Genomic DNA, 26,511 nt, shown 5'->3' with positions numbered 1-26,511 from the left:
AGTGTCTGCGCCACAGCCCCAACCTTCCTGGCTGTATAGCCCAAACTACAGCACAGGGCCTGAGGCCCCGTTCCGTTCTCCAGGCCCAAACACTTTTATTTTCTGGGTGTGTGGGGCCTCCCTAGGTATAACACCTGCCCATTTCAGAGAGCCTTCCACCAAGATGGAGGGTGACTCCCAGTGGCAGTTGGACTATTCCATTTATGAGGAGGGGTGAGCTGGTGGCGAGAGGGTATGTCACAGGCTCTGGTGGGATGGGTTCAGACCTGTATTATGCTGGGATAGAAAGTGTACCAAAGGGGCCATCATGATGCCCTATCAGTTGTGTGTTGTGGCACCACAGGCCTGTGGGATCCATGTTCTGTGGCTCTCCCTGGTCCCCCATAGCTGGCTCTGGAGTGGTACGCTCCAGTTGCCAGGAGTGGATTGTAAACAAAGCCAGTATTCTTCCCATGGAGGCTGTGGATGGTGGTAGTGGATATTTAACCCTCTTCTCCGTGAATGGAGCCCCCCGGGGCCACCCCACATTTACATGTGGGGTAGTTCCAGGATGAGCTACGTGAAGTGAGTCTGGGTGCCCTCAGGGTTATGTAATCTGAGCCAGTGTGATCTCAGGGTCTGAGGCCAGCCCTCACTGTGGCCAGGTGTATTGTGTGGTTTGCTCCTGTGGTAGAGCAGGACCTGGGTATCAGGAACTTGGTCTACACAAAGTATGGGAATGGTTCTTGAGTTCCAAATGAAGTAGCCTTTTTGTTTTAAAGTTTGAGCGGGGGTCAGTGACACATGGTCCTTCCAACTCTGACAAAGTTAAGGGCAGAAATCCCTAAATCCATGTAGTGATGAAACCTCTTGTCTTGAAAGGACACCTGAGCTAGCTTCAGAGTTTGGGATTATAATTCATCATCTTCCAATAAAGAGTGCCCCTGAGAGATGCTTTTAAGTGAGATTGTTTACCCTCTTTTATCTTTGTCTTGTTAACAGGGATGATATTGTTAAAGCATAGCGATTATGAATTCCCAGAGGTTTTTTGTTTGTTTGTTTATTTGTTTGTTAGCTTCAGTTTATTATTAGGTAACAGATTTTTCCTGCTTCAGTATTCATGGTAGTAGTTGTGGGCATGTTAAGTGGTATTTCTCTTGCCATGTTTTATTACACACTCTTATTTTTTTTAAAGACCATTTAAACATTGAGGCAGTTGCAATTATTCTGTTTATTCATTTATTGTACTGTAGGTGTGTGTGTGTGTGTTTGTTGTCTGTCCACCAGCATCAAGCTGTGCAGGGGGAGAGAAGACAAAAATGAGTATACAACACTAGTATAAAGAATCAAATGCTTACTGAAGCATACACACAGTCTGCTAGGGAAATTGAAGGTTGGAAGAGATGGTATTTTCTTTGATTAGGGAAGTCTTTAGGCTAAGGAGCTGGTTTAAGCAGTGGAGGCATGAAGCACAGTGGTGCATGAAGAGAAAAGCAGCTGTGTTAGTGGAGAGTGGGCTCAGGAACTGATGTGTTGGTGTGCTTGCTAGGGACATAGAGTCCAAGTGCTGTAGGTGTTGGGGAGCTGGTTGAAGCCTTTCCGGGAGTTAGACTTGGGCCTTCCTGGGCCTAGGTAAGGATGTAGGTTAGATGTCAGAGAAGCAAAACTCAAGATAGAACTGAAGTGAGTGATAACAGAGTGGTAGGAATAGAGGAGGAAATAGTGAGTAGGCACATAGTTAGGCACTAAAAGTTAAAACGAGTATTACTTCATTATTAGATATGAAGGAGGAGAGAAAGAAGGAATCTGGAGTAAAACTGCCAGCTTTCTGGCTCTGGCAATCTAGGCATCCCAACAAGAGGACTAATTCTTTTTCTGCCTCTCAAATTATCAGGCTTATTTACTTGGTCTATATTAAATAAATACATAGAGAGCAGCCTGGCTGCGAGGATTAGAGTTATAAAAAAGATCTTGGAGGGGAGAATACTTGGTAAGTTTTTTTTGTCCCCCCTTAGGCAGAAAGGTCTACCGTCTACCAAAGGAAAATTTGCTATAGAGATTTTGGATTGAAGCCCAGAAAGAACTAAGCTTGTAGTTCAGATTGCTCTTTAAAATGCATTTGTCATCTTCTTTTCCCTGCCTGTGTGCTTTATTTTTCATAAAGTGGCATCTGGGGCTTGATCCAGAGAGAGTTGAACTACAGAACCAGGTTGAAAGTCGAGCTGTATTTTGCTCAAGACCAATGGGAGAGAAGAAGTGATTTCCAAGGTCACAGTTATGGCATCACAACCATGAAGGGCCAAAAATAGAGCTTCCCTTTCAATTTCCTGAGTGTGAAAATAGATCATTCCCTCCTAGATAATAGGAGAAACCTATAGAGTTGGAGTGCAGGGCTTCAGAATCTAAACACATGGGCAGAATTGTGACATCGCTGATAAAGTTACCTCCCATGACATTGCCCTCCCACACTGCAATACTGGCTGCACCACTTCTGATCCACTTCCTCTGATGCACCTAGGAGAGCAACAGAAACTGGCCATGTGCTTGGACTCCTGCATCCCATGTGGGAGACCTAGATCTGGTCCTAGGCACCTGACTTCGACCAGACCTAGCTGCCAGTTTTTGCCATTTGGGGAAGTGGAGAGAAGTCTCTGACTCTTTCACTCTACCTCCCAAGTAAACAAAATGACTCTTTTTAAACAAGAACTCTAAACCCAAAGTTCTGTCAGTGACTTTTAGACTTTGTAATTGAAATATTTGTTTGAGAGTTGTGAAGATTGAGTCAGAGAATGACGGTGCTCTCACCTGCTTGTCTGCTGTGTCTGGGGCTCAAGCTGGGAGTCACGCATACAACTCAGCTTTCCCTTGTGGGGGCAGGACCTCCGTTACTGGAGCCATTGCTGCTTTCTCGATTCTGCATGAGCAGCAAGCTGGAGTCAGGAGCTGGGACTGGGAATTGAGCAAGGCAATTCTGTGGAATGTAATCTTAATCATTAAACAAAAGACCCACACCTCAAAATTCATTTGAAAGCTTCAGATAACTTTTTTTTCCCTTTCCAGTAGGGAAATCTTTTCACGGAGAATATAATATACTTTATATATATAGAACCCAATTTGGTGTTAAAAAAAGGAAAGAAGCTGAACTTACATTACTCAGCTTCTTTCAGTGGCCTTCTCTGTTCCTGTCCCATCATTTGGAAGGTGTGGGGATGCTCGTATTTGAGTCCAGTTTGAGAAATGATTGCTTTTCTCTCTATCGTGCGTCTTTTGCACTGAGTGATAGTAGGTAGAAGTTTCCAGAAGAATTTCCTGTGGTGCCTTCTGTTTGTTATGATTCTACAGCCCGTTTCCTGAAAGGAAAATAATGGAGTTGGCTATATAGATTTGGATCTCTGTTTACTGCCTCAATTGCATTTTTAAGAACTGAGTTTTCTTTGTCTTGAAGGTTGTTCCTACAGTACCTGAGGATGCTGGACAAAGAGCTCATCCCCGTGGATTTCTGTGGGGTTGCAATATACGTTCAGCCATTACTTTTGTTCTCATTTGCATTTTTATGTGGAGAATTTTTCGATATGTAAGTAAACAATGCTGTATTCAAAAATGTTTGTTCTGTCTTTAAGTTGAACAAGTAATGTAAGATTTGTATTTTTTTGAGAAAGCAAAATCATGTATATGTCTAAGATAAAACAGAAGGGGTATAGAGCAAGTTTTTAAGTATAAAATTTTGAAAGAATGTCCTTGGAGAAGTTTTCTATGGTATTGATACCCAAATACTTTTAGTTCTTCCCTTGTTGTTTTTTTAAAGTTGATTCAAATGGCTGAAAGAGCGAGAGAAACAGGGTGACAGACCAAAAGAAATGGCCAATCTGCTGTTTCACTGTTCAGATTCCTCCAACAGCCAGGGCTGGGCAAGGTGGTTGGGAGCTGAGAACTCAGAGTCTCCCACATGAGTAGCATGGCCCAAATACATGAGCTGTTACTAGTGCCTCCTGTGGTCTGTATTGGTAGGGCTGTGGAGGCAGGAAGCAGAGCTGGAGATTGAACGTAGACCCTCTAGTTTGGGATGTGGCCATGTTACCCATACAGTTTTCAATCAGTAGGTCAGGTTGAGCAGTTTATCATAATGATGAATAATTATTGATGTACTTAATTTCTTCCAGCATAGGTTATTAACTTCTTCCACTTAAAAAAGAAAGCTTATTTATTTGATGCTTTCAAGTAAATGAGTGAGAGGCGAAAAGCAATCTACTGACTGATTTATTCCTCAAGTGGCTGCAGTAACTGAGGGCTGGGCCAGAAGGAAGCCAGGAGCCAGCAATTGCATCAGTGTCTCTCCCATATGTGACAGGAACTCAAGTTCTTGAGCAACCATTAGCTGCTTCCCATGTCAATAATAAGGACTTGGACTGGAGCTGGAGTAGCTGATCCTTTCTCCCAGCCAGTCGCCTTTCACTTGGAGCTGAGGGCGTTGGCATGTAACCACTCTCCTTCTCTGGGTCACAAGAAGCCATGCAACAGGAAGGGGTGCACTCACTGTCCTGATGGACATAGATGAAAATACAAACTTGTCTCTCCCACTTTCCTCACTCTGCACATCTATCCCTGGATGTGTCTGTGACTTCTTCAGCATTTACATAAACAGGACCACGAAGAATTTTAAAAGGTGTGGGGAAAGCAGGATTAATTAATTAATTTCTTTGAAAGGCATAGTAGGAGGGTGGATGAAGACAGAGGGAGGGGAGGTATTTTTCAGTTGCTGGCTCAGTCCCCAAATTTTGGCTGCAACCAGTGAAGCTGAGCCAGGCCAAAGATGACAGGAGCCAGGAGTTTCATCCATTCTCCCAGGTGTGTGGCATGGGCCCAAGAACATGGGCCACTTCCCACTGCTTTCCTAGATGCATTCACAGACAGCTGAATCTGAAATAGAGCAACCAGCATCCATAGGAGATGCTGCTGTCACAGGTGATAGTGTAACATACTGTGGCACTGTGGCGGCCCTTTGAGATTCTTTGCATTTGATGTTCTGATTTCAGTATCATGTGTCTAGCCATAAAATTCCTTTGTCTTTTCGACTTCTCTAGACTCAGGATTGTCTTTATGTCAATTTGGAGAAATCTCTCCATTTAAAAGTCAGTTTCTCTTTTTGAAGTACTATTGTTCAGATATTGGCTCTCCTTACTTTTTTTTATTTTTCAGTTTTTACTTTTTTTGAAGATTTATTTTTTATTGCAAAAAAATAGATTTGCAGAAACAAGAAGAGGGAGAGGGAGATTTTGCATCTGCTGGTTCACTCTCAATAGTGTCACCACCATAGGTGATGCTGGCAGGGACTGAACTGAGCAGAAGCCAGGATCCAAGAGCTTATTGTGCGTCCCGCACGGGTGCAAGGTCCCAAGACTTTGGACCATCATTCAGTGCTTTTTTTGTTTTTTGTTTTTGTTGTTGTAGTTGTTGTTTATTAAGTTTGGATCAAGTTTGAATTGAGCATCCAGGCCATAAGGATGGAGCTGGGTGGGAAGTCGAGCAACCAGGGCAAGAACTAACATCTGTGTGGGATGCTGAGTTCTAGCAGGCAAAGGATTAGACAGTTGGGCCATCGTTTTGGCCACCTGGTTTTCCTTTAAGCTTGAGGAGCTTCCCCAAATAATGTTCTGACTTACTAGTTTACTTTATATTTGTTTACATTTGTAGGATTGTATTGTAGCCTGCTTTTTCTTGTTTAATTTTATCTGTATCCTTATTCTCTAGATGAATTCAGTTTCCTTTTATCTTACCTTTCAGCCCTCACTAAGCTCTTAAACTGGATTTTTCCCTTGCTTTATTATTTGTTAAAGAGAAAGATCAAAGAGGAAGAAGATTTGCTTTACTAAATAAAAATGAAAACTAAATAACATGAAAAGATGTTTGTTTGGTGCAGACATACTTTTTGCAGAGTTCCTATTCTACGTGGACTTTTTGTACTTGCCTCATTTAAGTGAAGGTGAGTGAAGTAGAGTTCTGTCACACACAGTCCAGATTGTCGCAGAACACAGTCTGTGACAAAGGCTTCTCCTTTACTAACGGCTACATATCCATTTACAATTTGATAACCTTCGTTAGCTACTGGTAGTTAGTATTCTGCTTGGAGACCAGCTTTGCTTTTCTAGCATTCCTTGTCCTCTAGTTCTGTCTGCTTGCCCCTCTTGTCCCGGAGTTGTATTCCAGCGCACGGTACAGCACGTGTCCTCATCTGTTGATCTGTCACTGAGACTGGACTGGTGCTGCCGTGGACACGGAGCGCAGCGTCTCCCTGAGTGCGCATTCGCAAGTGGACTGGTCGGATCACACCGCTGCCTTGCGTCGCTCCCGTGTATTGCAGTTCCCTTTGCTGCACGTCCTTGCCAAGTGTTGTCTTTTTAATAACCACTGGAATTGGCATGAGATGAATTTCATTGTAGTTTTATGTTTCCGGTGGCCAATGAAATGAAGCATTTCTCATGCATTTACTGTTTCTTCTAAGAAATATCCAGGTCATTTTGTGTGGTTTTGGGTTCTCTACATACCCATATAACAATCCTTAGTAACACAGCGGCTTGCGAAGATCCTCTCCACTGTTATTTCCTTTGTTGTGCGCAAACGTCCACCTTTGTTTTTGCTTTCCTTGCCTTTGCTTTGGAAGCTTTACCCCGCAAAAATGTTCATCTTAAAGTGTTTTCTCCTTTTTCTTCTAGCAGTTTCAGGTCTTAGGTAATTTTGCATATGGTCAGAAATATGGACAAAGTCCCAGTCTATTGTTGGTATTAAATTGTTCCAGCACCATTTAAAAAATTTTTTTAAAAAAGATGTATTTATTTATGAGTGTGTGTTTATTGGAAAGGCAGATATACAGAGAGGAGGAGAGACAGAGAGGAAGATTTTCTGTCCGATGGTTCACTCAAGCGGTCATGATAGCTGGAGCTGAGCCAATCCGAAGCCAGGAACCAGGAGCTCTTTCGGGTCTTCCATGCAGGTGCAGGGTCCCAAGGCTTTGGGCCACCCTCAACTACTTTTCCAGGCCACAAGCAGGGAGCTGGATGGGAAGCCGGACCACTAGGATTAGAACCGGCAGCCATATGGGATCCCAGTGTGAGCAAGGCGAGGACTTTAACCACTACGCTATCACGCTGGGCCCAGATTTGTTTGTTTTTATTGGAAAGCTAGATCCACAGAGAGGACAGAAAGATCTTCCACCTGCTGGTTCACTCCCCAAGTGGCCACAACAGCCAGAGCTGAGCTGATCCAAAACCAGGAGCCAGGAGACTCCAGTACTGTGTTGTGCTGTCTGGGGTGCTTGTTGGCAGGAGAGTTCAGCAGGAGTGGAGAAGCGGGCATTCCATGTAGGCACTTTGATAGGGGGGTGTGAGCAGCCCAGGTGGCAGCTTAACCACTGTACTGCTTGCCTTGCCCTGTGTGCTAAGTTGGTACCCCCTTCACTCAACTCGTTTAGCAGTTCTAATAGGCTGCTGAAGGCCAGTGTGGCACAGTGGGTTAATCTGCCTGCAACACTGGTATTCCACAGCGTGGCTGATGAGAGTCCCGGGTGCTCCACTTACAGCCCAGCTCTTGCTATTGCACTGGGCTAACCAGTGCAGGACAACTTGAGTGCTTGGGCCCCTGGTACTCTCGGGGAGACCTGCATGGAGTTTGACTTTAGCTCGCATCTGACTGTTGCAGCCATTTAGAAAGTAAACCAACCCTTGCCAGCTCACTCTCTGCCTTCTCTCAAATAAAGCTTCATGAAAGTAGTCTGCTGGTAGTTTTTAGATTTTTCTATACTTGTATTCAAAATCAAAAACACAAATAGGATCACTTGACATTTGCCCTTGCCACATGGCTTTTCTTTCTTCCACCTAGTTGCTCATTTCCAATGTTATGTTGAGTGAGAGTGATGAGAATGGACATGGTTGTCTGATTTCAGATCTTGGAGAAAACACTTTGAATTTTTCCCTATTAAAAAACAATGTGGGGCCCGGCGCGGTGGCGCAGTGGTTAAGGTTCTCGCCTTGCACGCCCGGGATCCCATATGGGCGCCGGTTCTAATCCCGGCAGCCCCGCTTCCCTTCCAGCTCCCTGCCTGTGGCCCAGGAAAGCAGCCGAGGACGGCCCAAAGCTTTGGGACCCTGCACCCACGTGGGAGACCCAGAAGAGGCTCCTGGCTTCGGATAGGCATAGCATCGGCCGTTGTGCTCACTTGGGGAGTGAATCATCGAACGGAAGTTCTTTCTCTCTGTCTCTCCTCTCTGTATATCTGCCTTTCCAATAAAAATAAAATGAATCTTAAAAAAAAAAAAACAATGTGATGGGCTCGGCGTGATAGTCTAGTGGCTGAAGTCCTTGCCTGGTATGCTCCGGGACCCCATATGGTGCCGTTTCTGGTCCCGGCTGCTCCACTTCCCATCCAGCTCCCTGCTTGTGGTCTGGGAAAGCAGTTGAGGGCAGCCCAAAGGCTTGGGACCCTGCACCCACATGGGAGACCCCAAAGAAGCTCCTGGCTTCGGATCAGCTTAGCTCTGGCTGTTGCAGCCACTTGGGGAATGAATCAGTGGGCAGAAGATCTTTATATATCTTCGTTTCCAATAAAAAAAAAAAAATCATAAACTTTCTGAGAAGGGTAGAGCCAGACCAAATACTCCACAATGTCCGCAATGGCTAGAGTTGGGGCAGGGCTGACATTGGGAATTCATTCCAGGTCTTCCGTGTCATAGGAGAACCCAGTTGGGCCATAACCAGTCTCTACATGCCTGCTTTGATGGGAAGCTGGGGGCTGGAGTTAGGAGTTGCTCATACTCCAGCATGGGCAGAGGGCCTGTCGTCACTCGTCTCGCTGCCCCGTCACCTTCTTGGAATGGGATTGGCTGTGGGTTTTTCATATATAACTTTGTTGTGTTTAGGTGTGCTTGTTCTAGACTTCATTTGCTCAAATTTCTTTTTTTCATGAGGTGATGTTGAATTGTATCAAATGCTGTTTCTTGCATCTGTTTAAATGACTGTACAATGCAGTAACATTCATCGATTTATGTTAGTTGATCCGTCTTTGCATCCCTGGGATAAATCCGACGTGATCGTGCTGAATGATTTTTTTAATGAAAGAATTATTTGAAAGAGGGAGAGATAGTTAATGAATAAGTGCTCTTTGATGTGCAGGTAGATTTTATTTTGTTGAGAAAATTTGCGTTTATGTTCATCAGTGAGATTAATATGTTTTGTTGTTTTGGGGGATGAAGGTTATGCTGAATTTGTGAGTTTGGAATGCGTCCCTCCAAGGTTTTTGGAATAACTTGAGAATCATTGCTATTATCTCTTCATTTTCGTACCTTTCTATAAAATATTTATCTGATAAGAGAGGGAGCACCTTCTGATTGACTTCCCGAATACCTGCAACAGGTGGGACTGGACAGGTCACGCAGGAAGCCTCCAGCTCCATCTGGATCTGCGGCATATGTGGCGGGGATCCAGGACTGTGGCCGGCTACCGCTTGGGAGTGGAGTGGAGAGGACTCCAGCTGGCGCCCCTGTGGGGTCCTGGTGCATCGGGTGGTGCTGCAGGTGGTGGCTTACTCTCCTGAGCCACATGCCAGCCCCGATTCTTTCTTTGAAGTTTGGTGGAATTCAGCAGTGGAGCCAGCCAGTCTCGTTTTTTTTGTTTGTTTGTTTTTGAAGATTTTAAAATTACAATTGGATGTCATTCTCATCCTGCATCTTGGCAGTTTGTGTGTCCTGAACTTTCTCTCTTTCATCCAGTTTTTCAGGTTTTGGGCTTATATTTGCTCCTAGCAGTTTCTTATGATCCTTTATATTCGTGTGTTATCAGTTACACTATCTGGTTGTTTCTAAATTACTTGATTCCCTCCCCTCTTTCCATTGCTAGCTAAAGGTTTGTTGATTTTATCATCCCCCAAACCAAGTCTTCATTTCATTGATGTTTTATACTATTTTTTTTAGCTTGTTTTATTACTGCTCTGATATATATATTTTTAAAGATTGATTTGTTTTTATCTGAAAGGCAGATTTACAGAAAGAAGGAGAGCTAGAGATGGAAAGGTTTCTGTCTTTTGCTGGTTCAGAGGCCCAGGCCTTGGGTGGCCAGTGCACCAAGTGGTGTCAGGCTCTGCCTGCTGGCCGCCCAGCGGCGAGCTCTGGGGTTTTTGATGATATGAAATAGCTGCTTTGGGACACCCAAAAGTAAGACCAGCGTTAGCGTAGGTGAGACACTAATTTCTGGTGATTCCCAGGAACCGGGACATGAAACCTTAATGTAAGTGTGGGACTGAGAGCTGAATGTTCGGACTAAGCAAACCTTAGTCCACTAGCATGACTGGAACACAGGGTGCAACACAGGACATGCCCAGCTTGGTTTTGGCTCCAACTGGTCCACATTAAGCACAGAGTTGAGCCACGGTGTCTAAGGCAGGGGTCATGACAGGTGGATGGGGCTGCGGCAGGGTCTGGATACAGTTGTTGTCTCCCTTGGCACAAATGTGGATTGGAAAAAGATGTACCGGGCCGGGCCAGACAGTAACACCTTCTGGTGCTTTGGAGTACCAGGGTGGATGTGGGACGGACTAGGCTAGGTCCCAACCTCAACTGAGCCATATACGAGCTATATGGGGGCATGGACGACCGTGGCTGGGCTGAAACACTCTACAGCAAGAACCAGAATGGGATGATGGCCAGTTAGGAAAGGCCACTGTTCCTGCTAGGACAAGAGGCGAACTGGCACATGGACCCACTGATATGCGCGAAACCTGGCACATGGAGGGGTTCTGATGGAGGAGCTCAGGCAACTCCTCTAGCAGGACACAGACCCTGCAGGTCAGCGCAAGGAACATGGAAGGTAACAGCCAAGAGGTCATCGAAAGTGTCCCACTGGCATGCATTTGGCATGGGTCGGGGGCAGACCAGGCTGAATCTGTTCATGTCATCCACTGGTAAATATGATCGCCAGAACAGAGTGTGGGTTGAACCAGGTCCAGTCGTGACAAAAGCAACACACAAGTTGGAATGCCAAGGTGAGGTAGCCTGAGCCGGATGCAGCCGCAGCACCCAACCAACACACGTGAGAACCAGGAAAGGAGGAGGCAGAGCTGACAGGAGAATAAGGGGAGGTTCCCTAGCTGAACAGCAACTTACACTGAGGAGCGTGAGCTGGGTGGGGGGTAGACCAGACCAGGCAGGGACACAGCGCCTGTGCACCTCATGGGACACTTACAGAGAGGAGACAGGTCAGTCTTCCATCCGCTTGTTTCTCAAAGGTCCTGATTTTCTCTTAAGATTTCTTTTTGTTGGGGCCCGGCGGCATGGCCTAGTGGCTAAAGTCCTTGCCTTGAACACGCTGGGATCCCATACGGGCACTGGTTCTAATCCCGGCAGCTCCACTTCCCATCCAGCTCCCTGCTTGTGGCCTGGGAAAGCAGTCGAGGACAGCCGAGAGCCTTGGGACCCTGCACACGTGTGGGAGACCTGGAAGAAGTTTCTGGATCCTGGCTTCGGATCGGCATAGCATCAGCCATTGTGCTCACTTGGGGAGTGAATCATCGGACAGAAGATCTTCCTCTCTGTCTCTCCTCCTCTCTGTATATCTGACTTTCCAATAAATAAATAAATCTTAAAAAAAAAAAAAAAAGATTTCTTTTTGTTGGGGAGGTAGATTTCCAGAGAGGAGAGAAAGGTCTTCCATCCAGCGTTCACTCCCCAGACGGCCGCGTCACTGGAGCTGAGCTGATCCCCAGGCAGGAGTCTTCTAGCCTCCCACGCTGATGTACATCTCGGGCCCTGGAGCGTCGGGACCATGAACCAGTGCCCACATGGGATCCTGGCACTTGACAGGGGAGATTAGCCAACTGAACCAACACCCAAATGTCACGGTTTTGTAATAGTATGAGTCAAGACCCGAATCAGGCTCACACATTGCATTCACATTTTTAAATCTGTTCTTGAGTGTACCCTTCTCTTCCCCCACCTCTTATAGAACATTCATTGAAGAAACTTGTGTCTGGGGATCTTTTCTCATGGTAGTTTTATTGATTGCTTCTAAGTGCTTAGTTTTTAAGCAGTTTCCTCTGTATTTGCTGTAATTTAGCTGAATCTAAGGACTTGATCAAAGCTTATTTGTGGGAGACAGAACACTGTCCGCTCATGGTCACTGTGACACTGAAGGCACGTACTGTCTGGTCGACTCCAGCGACCTTCTTCTCAAGCATCTACTGCTGTGAATGGCACAAGCTCAGCAGTGAATCCAGTGTTTTTTGGTTCAAAATTGTAAAGCTAACATCTGCAAAAACAGCTCAAAGTTAAAATTAAAGGAGGGGTAAGCATTGTGGCATAGAAGATAAAGCTACTCTGTATATCACCTGTGGGCCCCAGTTGGTGCTGGCTGTTCCACCTCTGTTGAACTCCCTGCCAGTGGCTGGGAAAGCAGCGGGACATGGCGAGGCGTTTGTGCACCTGCCACCCACCAGGAAGACTTGGCTCAAGTTCCTGACTTTGTGCTAGCCCAGCGCTTGTCATTGTGGCCATCTTAGAGAGCGAACCAGCCGATGGAAGATCTGTCTGTCCTCTGTAACTCTTTGAAATAAATAAGTAAATATTTAGGCAGAATCCATACATAGTGTGTTCCACATGAACCTGGTTTGTGATTTGCTGATTCTTCATCAGGTGACGAATGCAGTATTGGTTCAGCCACGGATTTGACTGAGAGCAGCTCCATGGTGGATGGGGACTGGACGGTGGTCGAGGAGAATTTCTCCACGCTCAGTCTGACTCCGTCCGAGCTGGAGCACATCTCCATGGAGCTGGCAAGCAAAGGCCCTCATAAATCCCAGGTCCAGCTTCGGTGAGTCCCTCAGATCTTCAAGCTCAGTCTCGACTCGGGGAGTTCGTAGAGATGGCTTAGAGGGACCGCTGCCTTCTGATCACTGCCGCCCTATGCAAGCTTTGCTTCTTCCCAGTCCCAACCCTGGTGTTTCCGCTCTAGGTACTTCCTGCATATTTTCATGGAGGCCGGATGTTTGGACTGGTGCATTGTCATTGGCCTGATTCTGAGAGAATCCTCAGTAATCAACCAGATTCTGGCTATTATACAGTCTTCAGAGGTGGATGGAGAGATGTTACAGAACATTAAGATGGGGCTCCGTGCTGTGGACCAGTGGGCCTCTACGGATTGGTAAGTGTGGTCTCCCTGGGCCCCTTAGCCCTCGGTGGATCTGTCCCTTCTCCTCACAGCTTAGTTGTGGTTCAGCTGGTTTAGTTATGTTGTTCAAGTTTGATAGTTTTAAGTTAACTAGAAATAAAAATACTTCCATATATTAATTTTTACTTTAGTCATTCCTGACCCAGCTACTTGAATGATTAATGTCTCTTTAGTGAAGTTGAGTTTATACATTGCAATATGAAAAGACATCACTAGGTTGGGGCTGCCGCACAGCAGATCATCTTAGAATTAGTCTCGAACTTAAGGCTTATAGTTCTATGGAATTGAAGAAAAGGTCGGCTTGAAAAGATCGGCTTGAAAAGATCAGTCTGAAGTTAGCATTTCATGGTGGCTGCTAGCAAGCTCACATTTTGAGTGCTTGACGGGACTGGAGAAGCCTCGTGGTCCAGCCCAGCCCCGCTGCTGTCAGCGGGATGTGGGTTTCTGCGTCAGGATTTCCCTTACATGGACCTCATTCTCTTCAGTTGCCACATGTGTTTGATGTTAAAATGTCAGTGTTTGCTTCTAATGCTCAGATCCTGGAGTCGTGGCCCCATGTGTGGCAGTCCCAGGGCACTGAGCAGGCCACTCGGCAGCCTGCCTTCTCCCACAGCCTGCTGCTGCCTTTACTGTCCGCGCTTAGATGTTGATCTAACACTGTACCAAGGCTTGTGAATTTGGAAGATGAGAGCTGCTTTTCTCTCCCCCTCTGCTTAGCCCTGGATATAAGCCATTTTTAAACATGATTAAGCCTCAACTGCAGAAGCTCAGTGAGATGACGGAAGAGCAAGTTGAGCCTGACGCCTTCCAGCCAGTAACCACAGGCAAGACCACGGAGCAGGCCAGTCCCCGGGCCGAGGAGCGCAGGGGATCCTGCAGCCACGGAGCCGTCCCGCAGGGCGAGGCGGCGGGGACCAGTGCAGCCAGCCGCCAGGAGGACGACACGGCTCGGGCAGAGCAGGAGGAGCCCTTTCAGGATGGGACTTACGACTGCTCTGTGTCCTGACCGTGAGGCGACGTGTGACAAGCAGTATTAGCAGCAGCTGAGTCCACTGTGTCCTAGTTGCAGACGGATGACTTAAAGGGGAAGAGAACGCAGGGGCTCAGAGTCTCTTTCGTAAAGTATTATTAGATTTTAAGTAAGAAATCTCCGACTCCGTAAAAATGTGATATCAAATAAAGCATCTTTCATAAAAAATTTCTTAAGCTGCAGGAGAAATACAACATGCTGTACATACGTACATTAGCAGATTTGGGCTTTATTCACAGGCTGGTAGCTCTTAAGGGAGTGCTTGGCCCCGGTGAGCTTTTGACTGCTTAGAGCTTCTCGCGCTTTTCCCTGGTTGACTGTGTGTGCTAAGGTGCTTGACCGGGTCCGAGCTCACTACACTCCCTGCTTGGCCCTCCCGAACAGATGCCTGCCTTGGCACAGCACGGGGACGCGCACGAGGGCCGTGGAAAGCGGAGTTCCGGGATGTTGGTTTTGGTGCCGCGGGGGCCTCCAAAAGCCGTGGAAACTGAGTGTCATAACACGTGAACGCCAAGGGTGTCTGCACCAAAACAAACCTTCTCCGGTTCCGTTCTCCATGTCCGGCTTGGCAGCTCCCCTGCCCGTGTCAGCGTGAGCCGTTCTCCTTTACCGTTGGCAGCCCGTCAGACCCCAGTCCTATCCGTGCAGGCTGTCCACACGGAGCGAGGGTGCCCGCTGGAGCGAGCTTTGTTCCTCCTAGATCAGTGTGGGCACAGGCTGAGGAATTCTCACCAATTCTGCTGGTAGATGCCACTAAACTGTTTTGTATCAAAAAATTGTACCTTTTTGTGAATACTCTTGGTGTAAATAAATCCAAAGACACTACTCATATTTTTAGCACTTGTATTATAATTTGTAAGGTTTTATGCTGGATTCCGCATGCCTATAAATACTTAGAGAATTATAGCAACAGGGCTTGTTTTTCTTTCCCAAAAAGAGCGGTCTTCATAAAGACAGACTCCTTATTGGCTCAGCTGGTCATAACAAAATGCTCACACTGATCATGAAATGGAACAGATTTTTGTGCAAATTAACATAGTTTACTATTTATTGATTTTGTAAATGGAATAAAATGGACTTTTATGTAAATAGACTGCTGAACCTTATCACGGCTACTAAAAATTAGTCTGTAAAGAATGCATCCTTCATTGTAAACTTTAGAGTATTTTATGTATTTGTAGATGACAAATTTGTTTTCATGTTGTGAAAACTGCATATTTCATAATTGGTTCATACTAGTCACCTATCCTCCACTGTATCTAATTACCTTATAACAGTATTCATTTAGATAGCTTGTTTGTACTGTGCAATTTGAACAAGGAATGCAATGTTATTTTTTACAAAAACTTATTTTTGTAACAACATATTTGATATGGACCAAATTCGTACCACTATGTTTAAAAAAAAAAAAAAGCCTCTTCTCACAGTGCAATTCCAGTTCAGAAACAAGGCCTGGTCCTCTCGCTGCCCTGGAAAGGAAATACCCGGATTCAGTTCTTAGCCCGTTTCCTTTGAAGGGAATTGAAACTATCTTGAATTGTTTGGTTCATAATTCATCAAACTCTTCAAAATTACTGATTTGGGGGAATTGACTGTCATTTACTTTTTACATTAGAAGTGCAATAATTTCACACCATAAAACTCCTAATGGATCAAATATGGTCTTATTGGTACCTGGTCCTTCTGGTGCTACTGTTACTTAAGTCAGCTTCAAACCACCTTTCCCTGAATGGCTGGAAGGTCAGTGTTTCCTGAATGAGTCCAGGCAGCCCAGCCAGAAAATAAACTGACCTCTCTTCTCCTGCCCCGGTCCGTCAGAGGGAACCAGCATCACTGTCGTTTGCTGCAGATCCTCATTTAGTAACAGCTGCACACAGCTGGCTAGCTCACACCATGCTGCCGCCGAGGTCACCCTGCGAGCAGCGCCCACAGGGTGACTCCTGCGGTGGAGGCCGTGAGCGAGTCCCTTCCTCTGTGAAATGTTGGCTTTCAACTAATAAATAGGCCACAAGGGAAGAAAATTGGTAAGTTTACATGTTCTATTTATTAGATACTTTGAATTCTTTGAAAAACTCATTTTTACCATGTTGTTTGGTTCACATCAATTGTTTTAAGCCATCATTTTAACCAAGGAACTTAAATATTACTATAACTATTTGAGTTTTAGTGCATTCATGTCAATTATTTGTTGATACCAAAAGAAATCATCTAAGGGGAGAGTCAACATTTGCTTGTAATTAAATTTGTTGCTACTTCTGTAATTTGTATTTTTTTTAATAAGGGCAATAAAAATGATTGCACAAACTTCTGTTTATTTGTTATCAGGCAACAGCAAAAATATGTATTGAAAGCCACTTTTTGTAATTTTACCTTTTTAAATTTTCCTTATGTTGCAACTCGAAATTCAGAGATTTAAAATTCTTATTCTATGTAGATATGTAATGGGAGAATCAGAGTTGGCAATGTTAAATGTTAACTGCTTTCCCGGGCCACAAGCAGGGAGCTGGAGCTGCCGGGATTAGAACCGGCCATCCCGGGCGTGCAAGGCGAGGACCTTAACCGCTGTGCCATCATGCCGGGTGCTGGATTTGCTTCTTTTTTTTAAAGCTTTATTTTGATTGGAAAGGTGGAGAGACAGAAGGAGAGACGAGACCAAGAAGGAGAGACAGACAGAGAAAGAAAAAGGAGAGACAAAGAAAGAAGGAGAGACAGAGGAAGAAAGATCTTCCATCCGATGACTCACTCCCCCAAGTGGGCACCTCTTTCACTGACACAGGAGAGGGTATCCCAAGTGTCCTAACCTCCACACAAAATCCCTCCAGGGTCATGAGTCTATGACCTGTTACCCAAGGCCGGTGTCTCAGGTTTAAGATGTATGTTCCCCCACCCCCCAAGTGAGCACGGTCAAAGCCAGAAGCCTCTTCCAGGTCTCCCACGCGGGTGCAGGGTCCCAAAGCCCTGGGCCGTGCTCAACTGCTTTCCCGGACACAGGCAGGGAACTGGATGGGAAGCAGGAGCTGCCGGGATTAGAACTGGCGCCCATCTGGGATCCCGGGCAAGGGCCTTAACCACTGCGCCATCACGCCAGGCGCTGGATTTACTTCTTTTTTTTTAAGCTTTATTTTTTTTGGAAAGGTGGAGAGACAGCGAGGAAGATCTTCTCACTCCCGAAGTGAGCACGGAAGCCAGGAGCCTCTTCCGGGTCTCCCACAGGGTGCAGGGTCCCAAAGCTTTGGGCCGTCCACCACTGCTTTCCTGGGCCACAGGCAGGAAGCTGGATGGGAAGCAGGAGCTGCCGGGATTAGAACCAGTGCCCATATGGGATCCCGGGCATGCAAGGCGAGGACCTTAACCACTGCGCCATCACGCCAGGCGCTGGATTTGCTTAATTGTACTTTGTGGTGTAACGTTCCATAGGCTGTCCTTAGATCAGTACCAGGCGGGCTTAATGGCTGTAGCTTTGCAGGAGTTGATGGAAAATGCCATACATTTGAGGCTGTGTTTTATTTCAACCAAGATCCATCCTGTCCCTTTGAACTTGGCAAATTCCCCAGCTAGATGGAGCCACTAGTTGAGACACAGCCGCGCCTCGTGTCTTCTTGCTCTTTAGGGGAGCTGCCGGCTTGCTGAGTACCGTATTAGCTTGAGGTTTCTCATAGGATTTTTGGAGAGCGTTTACTCGTCTGTTAAGACGCTCCCCTGCTTCTACTCTGTATTACTGAGTGTACTACCTTACTGTTTTGCATTAAATCAACGACCTCTGGGGTAAGCCCCACTGCGTCACTGCAGAGTGCAACTGAGCAGAAATTACAGGTTACATTTTTGAAAATCAAATGTGAAGGCGGTAGTTTCAAAGAGACACGTAAATACTTGTGGTTACAGTCCGCCACGAAGAGCTGCTTCACCTCCAAGGCACGCTCTGTGGGGGGTGGTCACTGTTGAAAAGGAAGTTCTTTAAGATGTATAAATATGGTCAACTTCTCTGGAAGGGTACCACCACTTCAGTTTGTAGTGAAAGTGATGGAGGCAGAGAACATGTGTCACTTTGGCTGGTTTGGGATGCTAGCCACCCTGTGGACAGGAAATGGTATGGCATGTTTCTGCATTACAAGTTAACTGCTTCATTCATTAGAGAGAGCAATCATTTATGGTAAAAAGTTTATTTCAGTAACATTGTAAGGCAACAACAAATCTTCAACAAGGCAGCAAACCAGGATCAGACAGTCTGCTTCCCTCCAGCTTCCCGGGGCGGGGACGGCTGGAGGCATCCTGGCTAACTGTGGAAGCACTCCATGCGACAGTCATTCTTAGCTCAACAGAAGGAAAAAGCACTTAAATCATAATTCTTCATATTTTCCCTGAAAGTGTACTGTGCTACTTGAATTTAACTCTGTAGAAAATAATGCATTAGTTAGAGCTGGGCAAGACCCTCGGGGAAGGTGTTCCGATGTTCCGATGGTGTGCTTCCTAATGGTGCAGTAACGCTATGCTGATTATGACGACCTGTTTCGGGCGCTAAAGACAACTGGCCAGTGTATTAACAAGCCCTGAGACTGCTTAGCAGCTTGTTACTGACTATACAGCATCCAAACTACCATAATGCTGAGGAGGAAAGTACCCCCGAGGACAGCCGTGACCCCTGCTGAGGAGTCCCAGCATCCTTTCCCAAGGAGGCCACGCAGGCAGCAGCTCTCACAGAAGGTCCTCAAGGTGAGATGGGGGGTGGCTTTCCTACGTACTAATTTCTAGTGATTATGTTAGCCACGGGGCAGTGTGCCTGTCTGCAAATTCATTGGTCTCTTTCCTTTCCCTTACAAGTGTGAGTCTAAGCCCTCAACTGTGCTAACGGTTACAAACAAGACCCGGCAGGAGAGGAGCACAAGCCAGACACCTGAAACACCTGAAACAGCACAGCCTGTCTACCAGACAGTGACTGCCGCAGCCCAGGCTCCAGCGGGCACATCCCGGCCCTGCGCCCTTGCCCCTGGCGCCCTGAGGGCGCGCTGCAACGCCTGGACTCCCAGGAGATGCCAACTTTGTTTTCCCCCTTTTGGCTGTGCCTTTTTTCTCACCTATCTCCTGGCCTGTCGTTTCATAGAATTTATCCAGAAAGCTCAGCAGTTTACCACTGACGTCATAGCTAGAGCCCAGATCAGCGTGTGTCGCATGCCCATCTTCCCCGTCAGTGACGACACAAGCACTGGGCACGGTTGAGAACAAAAGGCCCCAATTCAGCCAGGACATCATGTCCTAAAGGATTAACCTTGTAAAATAGAAGACTCCCACGAGAAAAAAAAATAATACTTATAAAATCCCCACCTTCCCCCTTCCACTCTGCTCTACCCCATGGTAACCAGAGCGGCAGGTCAGTGCTGAGGAAGTTAAGGACTTGCACAGAAAATAATTTGGAACCTAAAAAGTCTGCAAGAATCCCTAGGGAAGTGGAGCACATTTCAGAGGGAAAGAGTCCGTTTCGGGGACCCCTTGTCAACTTGTGGTGACCCCAGCCTGCTCCCCTCGGGGCCAGGTGGCTCAGCACAGGCTGGGGCCTAAAGTCCACTGCGTGGCCCAGTGTCCCATCTGCAGGACTGTCCCTTCCCAGGGCCCCCCAGTTAGACCTCGAGAGCTGCTTCCCCTGAGGCAGCACGCGGGCTGGCTAGGACTTCTGTCTCCTTAAGGATGGCCTCAGTTTATGTCCTTGATCCTGGAGGAGTGGCTACTGCGGTGGTCATGGGCTTCTGTCCTGAAGGTCACAGAATGACAGTGGCGATGCCCGCTTGTGCTTAAGTGCCAGAGGACTGGCAGTGTCAAGTGTCAGCAGGCCATGTATGTCCCACAGCTTAACCATTGCAGTGTTGGGCCCTGAAAAGTGCTAACCGAAGTTCTTCCAACATTTCTCCATTAAAATTCAGTGACTTGAGTTACAAACATCCACGTGACCCAGGGAGAGACTGTGTCACAGGAATTATCCACTGGCCACATGCTTCACGCTCAGTCACAAGATCAAAACACATAGACACTGTAGGTGCACACCCAGGCGGAGGGGAACGCCCAGTCTGGAAACTTCTCCTTCAGGGCGTCCAGTGCTGGCGATCTCTTGTCCTCCCCGGAGAGATAGTGGGCGGCGATGGCCACAGTGACCATGCCTTCAGGCTGGTCCGCCGAGCCCTGCCAGGAGAGAAACGGGCAGCTCTCTTAGCACGCCAACAGCAAAACCCGTGGATGCTCGCTAGGGCCACCTGGGAGCCTGGCCAAGAAAATTCCCACCTGCACTTCTATCCAGAACTGCCACGCGGAAGCCTGGAGTCCGTGGGAGTAGAAGACAAAGTAGTCCCCCCCTTTACTTGTGACCGGGGTGCCATTGCCCAGAGACCACTGCGAGAGGGTGGACCCCTTGTGAGCGCGCACGTAGAATGACATGTGGCTGGGTCCTGAAAGACAGCAGGAAGGAAGAAGAGTTAGTCTTGTAAGAATTATCTGAAAAAGCAACCAAGCCACCCAAGGCTCAGACTGTTGTAGCACGTTATGCCTGAGCACTTCAGAAAGCTTGCAGGAAAGCGATACAATTCAGATTTTTTAAGAAAATGCATAATTTCTCATACACGTTTTCCATGAAAATAACCTTACTACTTCCTGTCTTTCCCTCTTGTTTTACTTGAAAATTGTTTAAAAATAAATGTTTTAATTATACTTCCCACAAAGTTTTCTGAAGTCTCTCCATACCTTCTGCATTCCTGTGGTACAGGCTCAACGCCCAAAGTGATGAGAGAGCCGCAACGGGGAAGGATGGGACGCCAAATGAGAAAGCCTAATTAGGTCACCGCCCCGGTGCTCGGCTGCTCACAGCATTCGGTGTGGGGGCATAGCAGGTGGACAAAGCTGCCGCCTGTGGCACCAGAATCCTGGTTCAGGTTCCAGACACTTCCCTCCTGACCCAGTTTCCAGCTAACACACCTGGGAAGGAGCAGAAGCTGGCCAGCTCAGCCATCCAGGTAGCGAACCAGAGAATGGAAGATGTCTTTCAAATAAGACTAGTCCAAGTATCAGTCATGAAAAACTAGATAAATCTAAACCCACTCAGAAGTGAGTGAGTTAGGTTTATTTAGTTTTTAAAATAGCTTACCAATCTGACAAACTTTTTATTGAATTAAAGGTATTAAGTGTTTCAACAACGTCGAAATAGTTTTGGTAAAAGCCTGATAAGCCAAAGAAATTTTTTTTTCAAGAAAAACATATTCAAATGGGCATTTTAAAATTAGTCGGTTAAAAACTATCTTTGCACCATGTAACGTGTTTTATGAAACAGAACTAGACAAGATGGGTGACATTCCAACACCCCAATAAAACATACTGGTATTCTACTCTCAGTAAAAAAATCAACCACAATGACACAGGGGATCTGAACAAGATGAATGAATCATACGAGCAGGCGAATGGAATGAGGTTAGAACACTAATGTGCATTGGGGAAATGGCATCGTGGCTTACAGAATTCTAAGCATCCTTGACTTCCGCTTTACACGACTTTTCTCAAGTGCCCTCACGTGAACCTCACACTCCGTGTGTTCACAGCACAGAACATACTTCCCAGCATGAAGTACTTACATTACCAAGGTCAGAAAGTAGCACAGTTACCTGCAACTGTAAATATCAGAAACAACAACTCAAAATGAAATTTGAAACTTTATCTGAGAAGCAGAGGTCTTCCTTCCCCTGCGGTCCACAGCAGACAGAACTGGGCCCCAGTGGCGGGAGCCTGGAATCTGAGGCCGTCACTGCCTCCCATGGGTGCGGGAGGCTCGGGACGTGAGAACGGGCTCTCCGGTGTGGGGTGCAGCACCCCACACGGCGGCTTAACCACTGCACCAAGCTAACAGAGCTGAGCAGCTCCATCTGGAAAGCAGGAAACTTAACCTTGTAAAAATAAGCTGTGATACACTAAAGCCGGGGGGAGGAAAAGCCACGATACTTCCAGTAAGCCAAGACAGGATAAGCAGTTCTGCAAGACAAGTGGAGAGTAACTTTCAGGGGGTTTTGTTTTTGATTAGGTGACCCAAACATAGCCAGCCGCGAATTACAGCAAGTGTGTGTGCTGTGTCCAAACTCAAACACACGCACGCACACACACACACACACACACACGCATGCACGCACGCACACGAGTGAAACCAATGACTGAGGATACAAGGGAAGCGGAAAGGGAATTAGCATTGTTATTTTAAGTGGATCTAAAAATGAGCTTAAAGTAGTTGTAAGCTCAAGTCTAAGGCAACCACAAAAAGCAGTTTAAGACAAAATATTTTTAAATATCCAGCTAAACACACATGGGCAGGCAGTGTGGTACAGCGGGCTAAGCTGCCATTTGGAAAGCCAGCATCATGCTGCTTTCAGTAAAGGCCCCTGCTAATGTACGTGGGAGGCAGAGAGAGAGAGAGGACAGAAACCTTCCATCTGCTGGCCCATCCCCCGGGTCACTGCGCCCGGGCACAGGGTAGGGCAAACCAGAGCTTCTTCCAGGTCTCCCACGTGGGTGGCAGGGGACCAGATACCTGTGCCCTCCTCCACTGCTTTCCCGGGTGCAGTAACAGGAAGCTGGAGCACAAGTGGAGCAGCCAGGACATGAACTGGCAGCCAACACTGCAGGCCTCCTGAGCCTTACCCACTGTGCCTCAACAGCGGCCCCGTGTAGCGCAGAGTCCACCAATATAACCAAGCAGGTTACAGATCTTTACGGTGAAAATTATGAGAGGCGAATCCGTGGTTGTGGACTAGAAGAAGGAATACTCGCAAAACAACGGACAGAGACAGATGGCCACAGAGGAGCCCATGGACAGCTGCAGTAAGCTTAACTAAAACAAAGCCCGAGGCAGCATCAGGCCGACTGTAAGACCTGCCACAGGACAGCTGGAATCAAAACAGATATGTAGACAAAACTAAATAGAAACCAAAAAATTAATTAGTTTACACATCTACAACCAGCTCTTCAATAAATGAGCTAACAAACAATCGGTGCCCAGAGAAGGGACCGTGTCTTCAACAAACGGTCCAGGAAGCGCTGCGCCAGGGTGCGCAAGTCCACAGAGCCCTCGCCTCCCCCTCACGCACAAGTCAACTCAGAATGCTTGGAGGACTGCAGTGGGCACCCCGAAACCACCAAATTACCAGAGGAAAGCTCTGAAGGACACTGGCAAAGCCTTCCTGGCAAAAAGGCCCAGAAACACAGGCAGCACAGAGTGGCATACAAACGGGATTAAGTCAAACCAGGAAACTCGCACACTGCGAGGAAGCACAGGAGACAGGCGGCCAGCAGGATGGCATCCAGTATTTGCCTACTGTGCAACTGACACAGGATTAACCTCCAGCATCTACAAAGAGGTCAAGAAACACAGCAGCAACAAATCCAGTTAAGAAATGGGCAAACAGATGGTGCGATGACTCAACTGGCTCATCCTCTGTACGTGCCAGCATCCCATATGGGAGCCAGTTCATGTCCCTGCTGCTCCACTTCCCATCCAGCTCCCTGCCGGTGGCCTGGGCAAGCAGTGGAGGACGGGCCAAAGCCTTGGGACCCTGCACCCGCGTGGGAGACCCGGAAGAGGCTCCTGCTTTGGATCGGCTCAGCTCCAGCCCTTGCAGCCACTTGTGGGGTGAACAGGTCTTCTTGTCTCTCTGTGAAATCTTCCTTTCCAATATAAATAAATGAGAAATGGACACTGGGCATGAACAGGCATTTTTCAAAGGATGAAATTCAAATGACCAACAGACACATGGAAAAGATTTCACCCAGGAGATGAAGTAACAGGTTTTCTCTCAGTCCAGATAGAAGGATGTTGTCATATCAAAGTCAGAAACACAGCAAGGGCCAGCATGGAAGTTTGGGGGGAACGTGAATCTGTACAACCATTGGGGAGGACAGCACGGAGAGTTCTCAGCTAAAAATATGAGAGTAGAAAATGAAATTCGCAATAGGAGAGCTACCTGTATCCCTGTGTTCATAGCACCTCCGTCCATAAGAGCCGGGATGTGTCATCAATCCAGATGCCCATCAATGGGTAAGTAGATAAAGAAAATATGGCATGCTGGGCCCGGTGCAGTAGCCTAGCAGCTACAGTCCTCGCCTTGAACTTGCTGGGATCCCATATGGGCGCCGGTTCTAATCCCGGCAGCACCACTTCCCATCCAGCTCCCTGCTTGTGGCCTGGAGGGGGTGGGGGGGCAGTGGGGGACAGTCCAAAGCCTTGGGACCCTGCACCTGCATGGGAGAAATGGAAGAGATTACTGGCTCCTGGCTTCGGATCGGCGCAGTACCGGCCGTTGCACTCACCTGGGGAGTGAATCATCGGACGGAAGATCTTCCTCTCTCCCCCTCTCTGTATATCTGCCTTTGCAGTAAAAATAAAATAAATCTTAAACTGTGGCACGCTGGATTACTACTCAGCCATAAAAAAGAATGAAATGCTATCTTTTGCAACAAAATGGATGCAACAGAAAACCATTAGGCTTAGTGAATAAGCCAGTCACCAAAAGACAGTTTTCCCTGGTTTGCAGTAACTTGAATATAAAAAAATGCAGATGAGCACAGCTGACATCTTTATTTTCGCGTATATTCCTGAGGAACAGTGGGGATTTTTGTTTGTTTTCTACTTATTACTTGAATTCTTTGAGGAATGGGTAAGCTTGTTATTATAAAATAAACCGCAAGTATGCCACTGTAAAAAAAAAAAAAACAAGAGGGACCGGCACTGTGGAGTAGTGGACACAGCCTCCGTCTGCAGTGCCGACACCCCACACGGAGCGTGGCCGGAATCCTGCTTGCTCCTTCTCCGATCCGTACCGTGCTCGGACTGCCCTGGGGCGGCTGTCCCGGCCATCTGGGAGGAAGGCAGGCGGGAAGGGCCGACCATCTAACTCTGCCTTTCAAAGACATCCTAACACTAGGGAACTGGGAGGGAGGCTGGGGTAAGAGCTATAGTGCACTTAAACCTATAAATGAAATATATGGAACTTCACCTTATATAAATTTTTTAAATTTAAAATGAGTCTACAAATGCAAGACAAAAACAGAGGAACAGAGGCAACCAACAAAGCGGCCACAAACGTGGCAGGTGCTGAGCTGTGTCAGGACGCCCTGCACATCAACAGCCAGCAACCGACAGTGGGACCAGGCACTGCGGGCTGGGACCCCACCCGGGTGGCCACGTGCCCGGTCCCTAGGGCAGAGGGCAGCCCGGCTGCTGGGCTGCTAGCAGGCCTGGGGAGTGCGCGGGGGGCCGCGGGGAGGGCTCAGGCTCCTGGGTGTGGAATGACCTAGCAGGTGAGAGGCCACCCTGTCTTAAGATCAGCTGTCAGGCTGCGACATAAGACAGGGCCCAGATTTTTATGGGTTTTAAAAGGCTTCAGGACAGTTACAGAGAGGGCGGGGGACAGATCTTCCATCTCCTGGTTCACTCCCTCACCGGCCACAAAGGCTGCAGAGCGTCCGTCTCGGCGCTGGGGGTGCAGAGGCCTCCGCGAGCCGCCACGTGGTGCCGGGCTGGGGCAGGAGTGAAGTGGCCGCGAGCAGCAGGCGCCCAGCTGGGCTGCAGGCATGACGAGGCTTACTGTGCTGCACGGAGTAAACGGGTGGACGGGGAAAGGCAAGTCAGCCAAGGAAAAGGTGAGAACTGTACGAGCAAGACTTCAGGGGAAAGAGAGGACCAGGGACAAAGAGCGGATTGGTTTGATGATACGGTGACACTGCTGACGACAGTAACACTTCCTCTGTGTGTGAACGCCTCCCGCCAGAGCACCCAGGAGGCCGGGACACCTCACAGTTGGCTCCAACAGCCCACCAGCAGTGACAGGAAAGCGACAAGGACCCGCAGTCACGTGCACTGCTCAGCAGCACGCACACTCTGGGTAAGCTTACAGTGAGCGTAGGTTCACGTCACAGTGAAATATTAAAGACCAGAACAAGCTCTAGGCGTGTAGTTAGCTCACCATCACGATGCCCATGCCCCCTCCTGAACGCCTGGGTGCAGCGCCAGGCTCTGGGGCCCGGCCACCGCAGCCCCTGGAGGCAGCGGGCATGGTCAAGTGCTGGGAGCCCTGTCACTCATGGCAACTTGGACTCATTTCCCAGGTTCCTGGCTTTGGCACAGTCTAGCCCCAGCCACTGTAAGTGGGCATCTGAGGAATCAATCAGTGGACATCTTCCCCTGCTTTCCCAGGCCATCAGCAGGAAACTGGACAGGAAGTGGAGTTGTCAGAACAGGAACCAGCACCCATTTGGGATGCCGGCCACGCGGGCAGAGAATT

General features: G+C 47.5%; 2 protein-coding genes across 7 annotated transcripts in view; one reads left to right on the top strand and one right to left on the bottom strand.

Annotated features, from left to right (window-relative positions):
• LOC121167061 (guanine nucleotide exchange factor subunit RIC1-like) overlaps positions 1-16,370 on the top strand; it is a 33,389-nt gene extending 17,019 nt beyond the window's left edge. For 5 of the 6 annotated variants that reach the window (XM_040996436.1, XM_040996437.1, XM_040996433.1 and 2 more), the window contains 4 exons: positions 3,425-3,553; positions 12,651-12,828; positions 12,970-13,158; positions 13,903-15,062. In XM_040996436.1, the coding sequence (XP_040852370.1) occupies positions 12,701-12,828; positions 12,970-13,158; positions 13,903-14,191 (606 nt within the window). In that variant the 5' untranslated portion in view covers positions 3,425-3,553; positions 12,651-12,700 and the 3' untranslated portion in view covers positions 14,192-15,062. Of the gene's footprint in view, positions 1-3,424; positions 3,554-12,650; positions 12,829-12,969; positions 13,159-13,902 lie in introns of all 6 variants that reach the window. The other variant, XR_005885531.1, reaches the window with a different exon arrangement.
• A 3,177-nt stretch (positions 16,371-19,547) lies between these two features.
• On the bottom strand, positions 19,548-21,300 carry LOC121167063 (endoplasmic reticulum metallopeptidase 1-like). Its single transcript, XM_040996438.1, has 2 exons — positions 20,483-21,300; positions 19,548-20,383 (listed from the first exon to the last, which is right to left on the bottom strand). Exons 1-2 carry the CDS (start codon positions 20,633-20,635, stop codon positions 20,219-20,221), a joined length of 318 nt encoding a protein of 105 aa, XP_040852372.1. The 5' UTR covers positions 20,636-21,300; the 3' UTR covers positions 19,548-20,218.
• Between the last annotated feature and the right edge of the window lie 5,211 nt (positions 21,301-26,511).

This window comes from Ochotona curzoniae, unplaced genomic scaffold (genome assembly GCF_017591425.1).
Source record: "Ochotona curzoniae isolate NIBS_2020 unplaced genomic scaffold, NIBS_Ocur_1.0 patch300, whole genome shotgun sequence".
Classification (NCBI taxonomy): Eukaryota; Metazoa; Chordata; class Mammalia; order Lagomorpha; family Ochotonidae; genus Ochotona; species Ochotona curzoniae.
The sequence above is the reverse complement of the archived record's forward strand: the minus strand, read 5'-3'. Positions and strand labels throughout refer to the sequence as shown.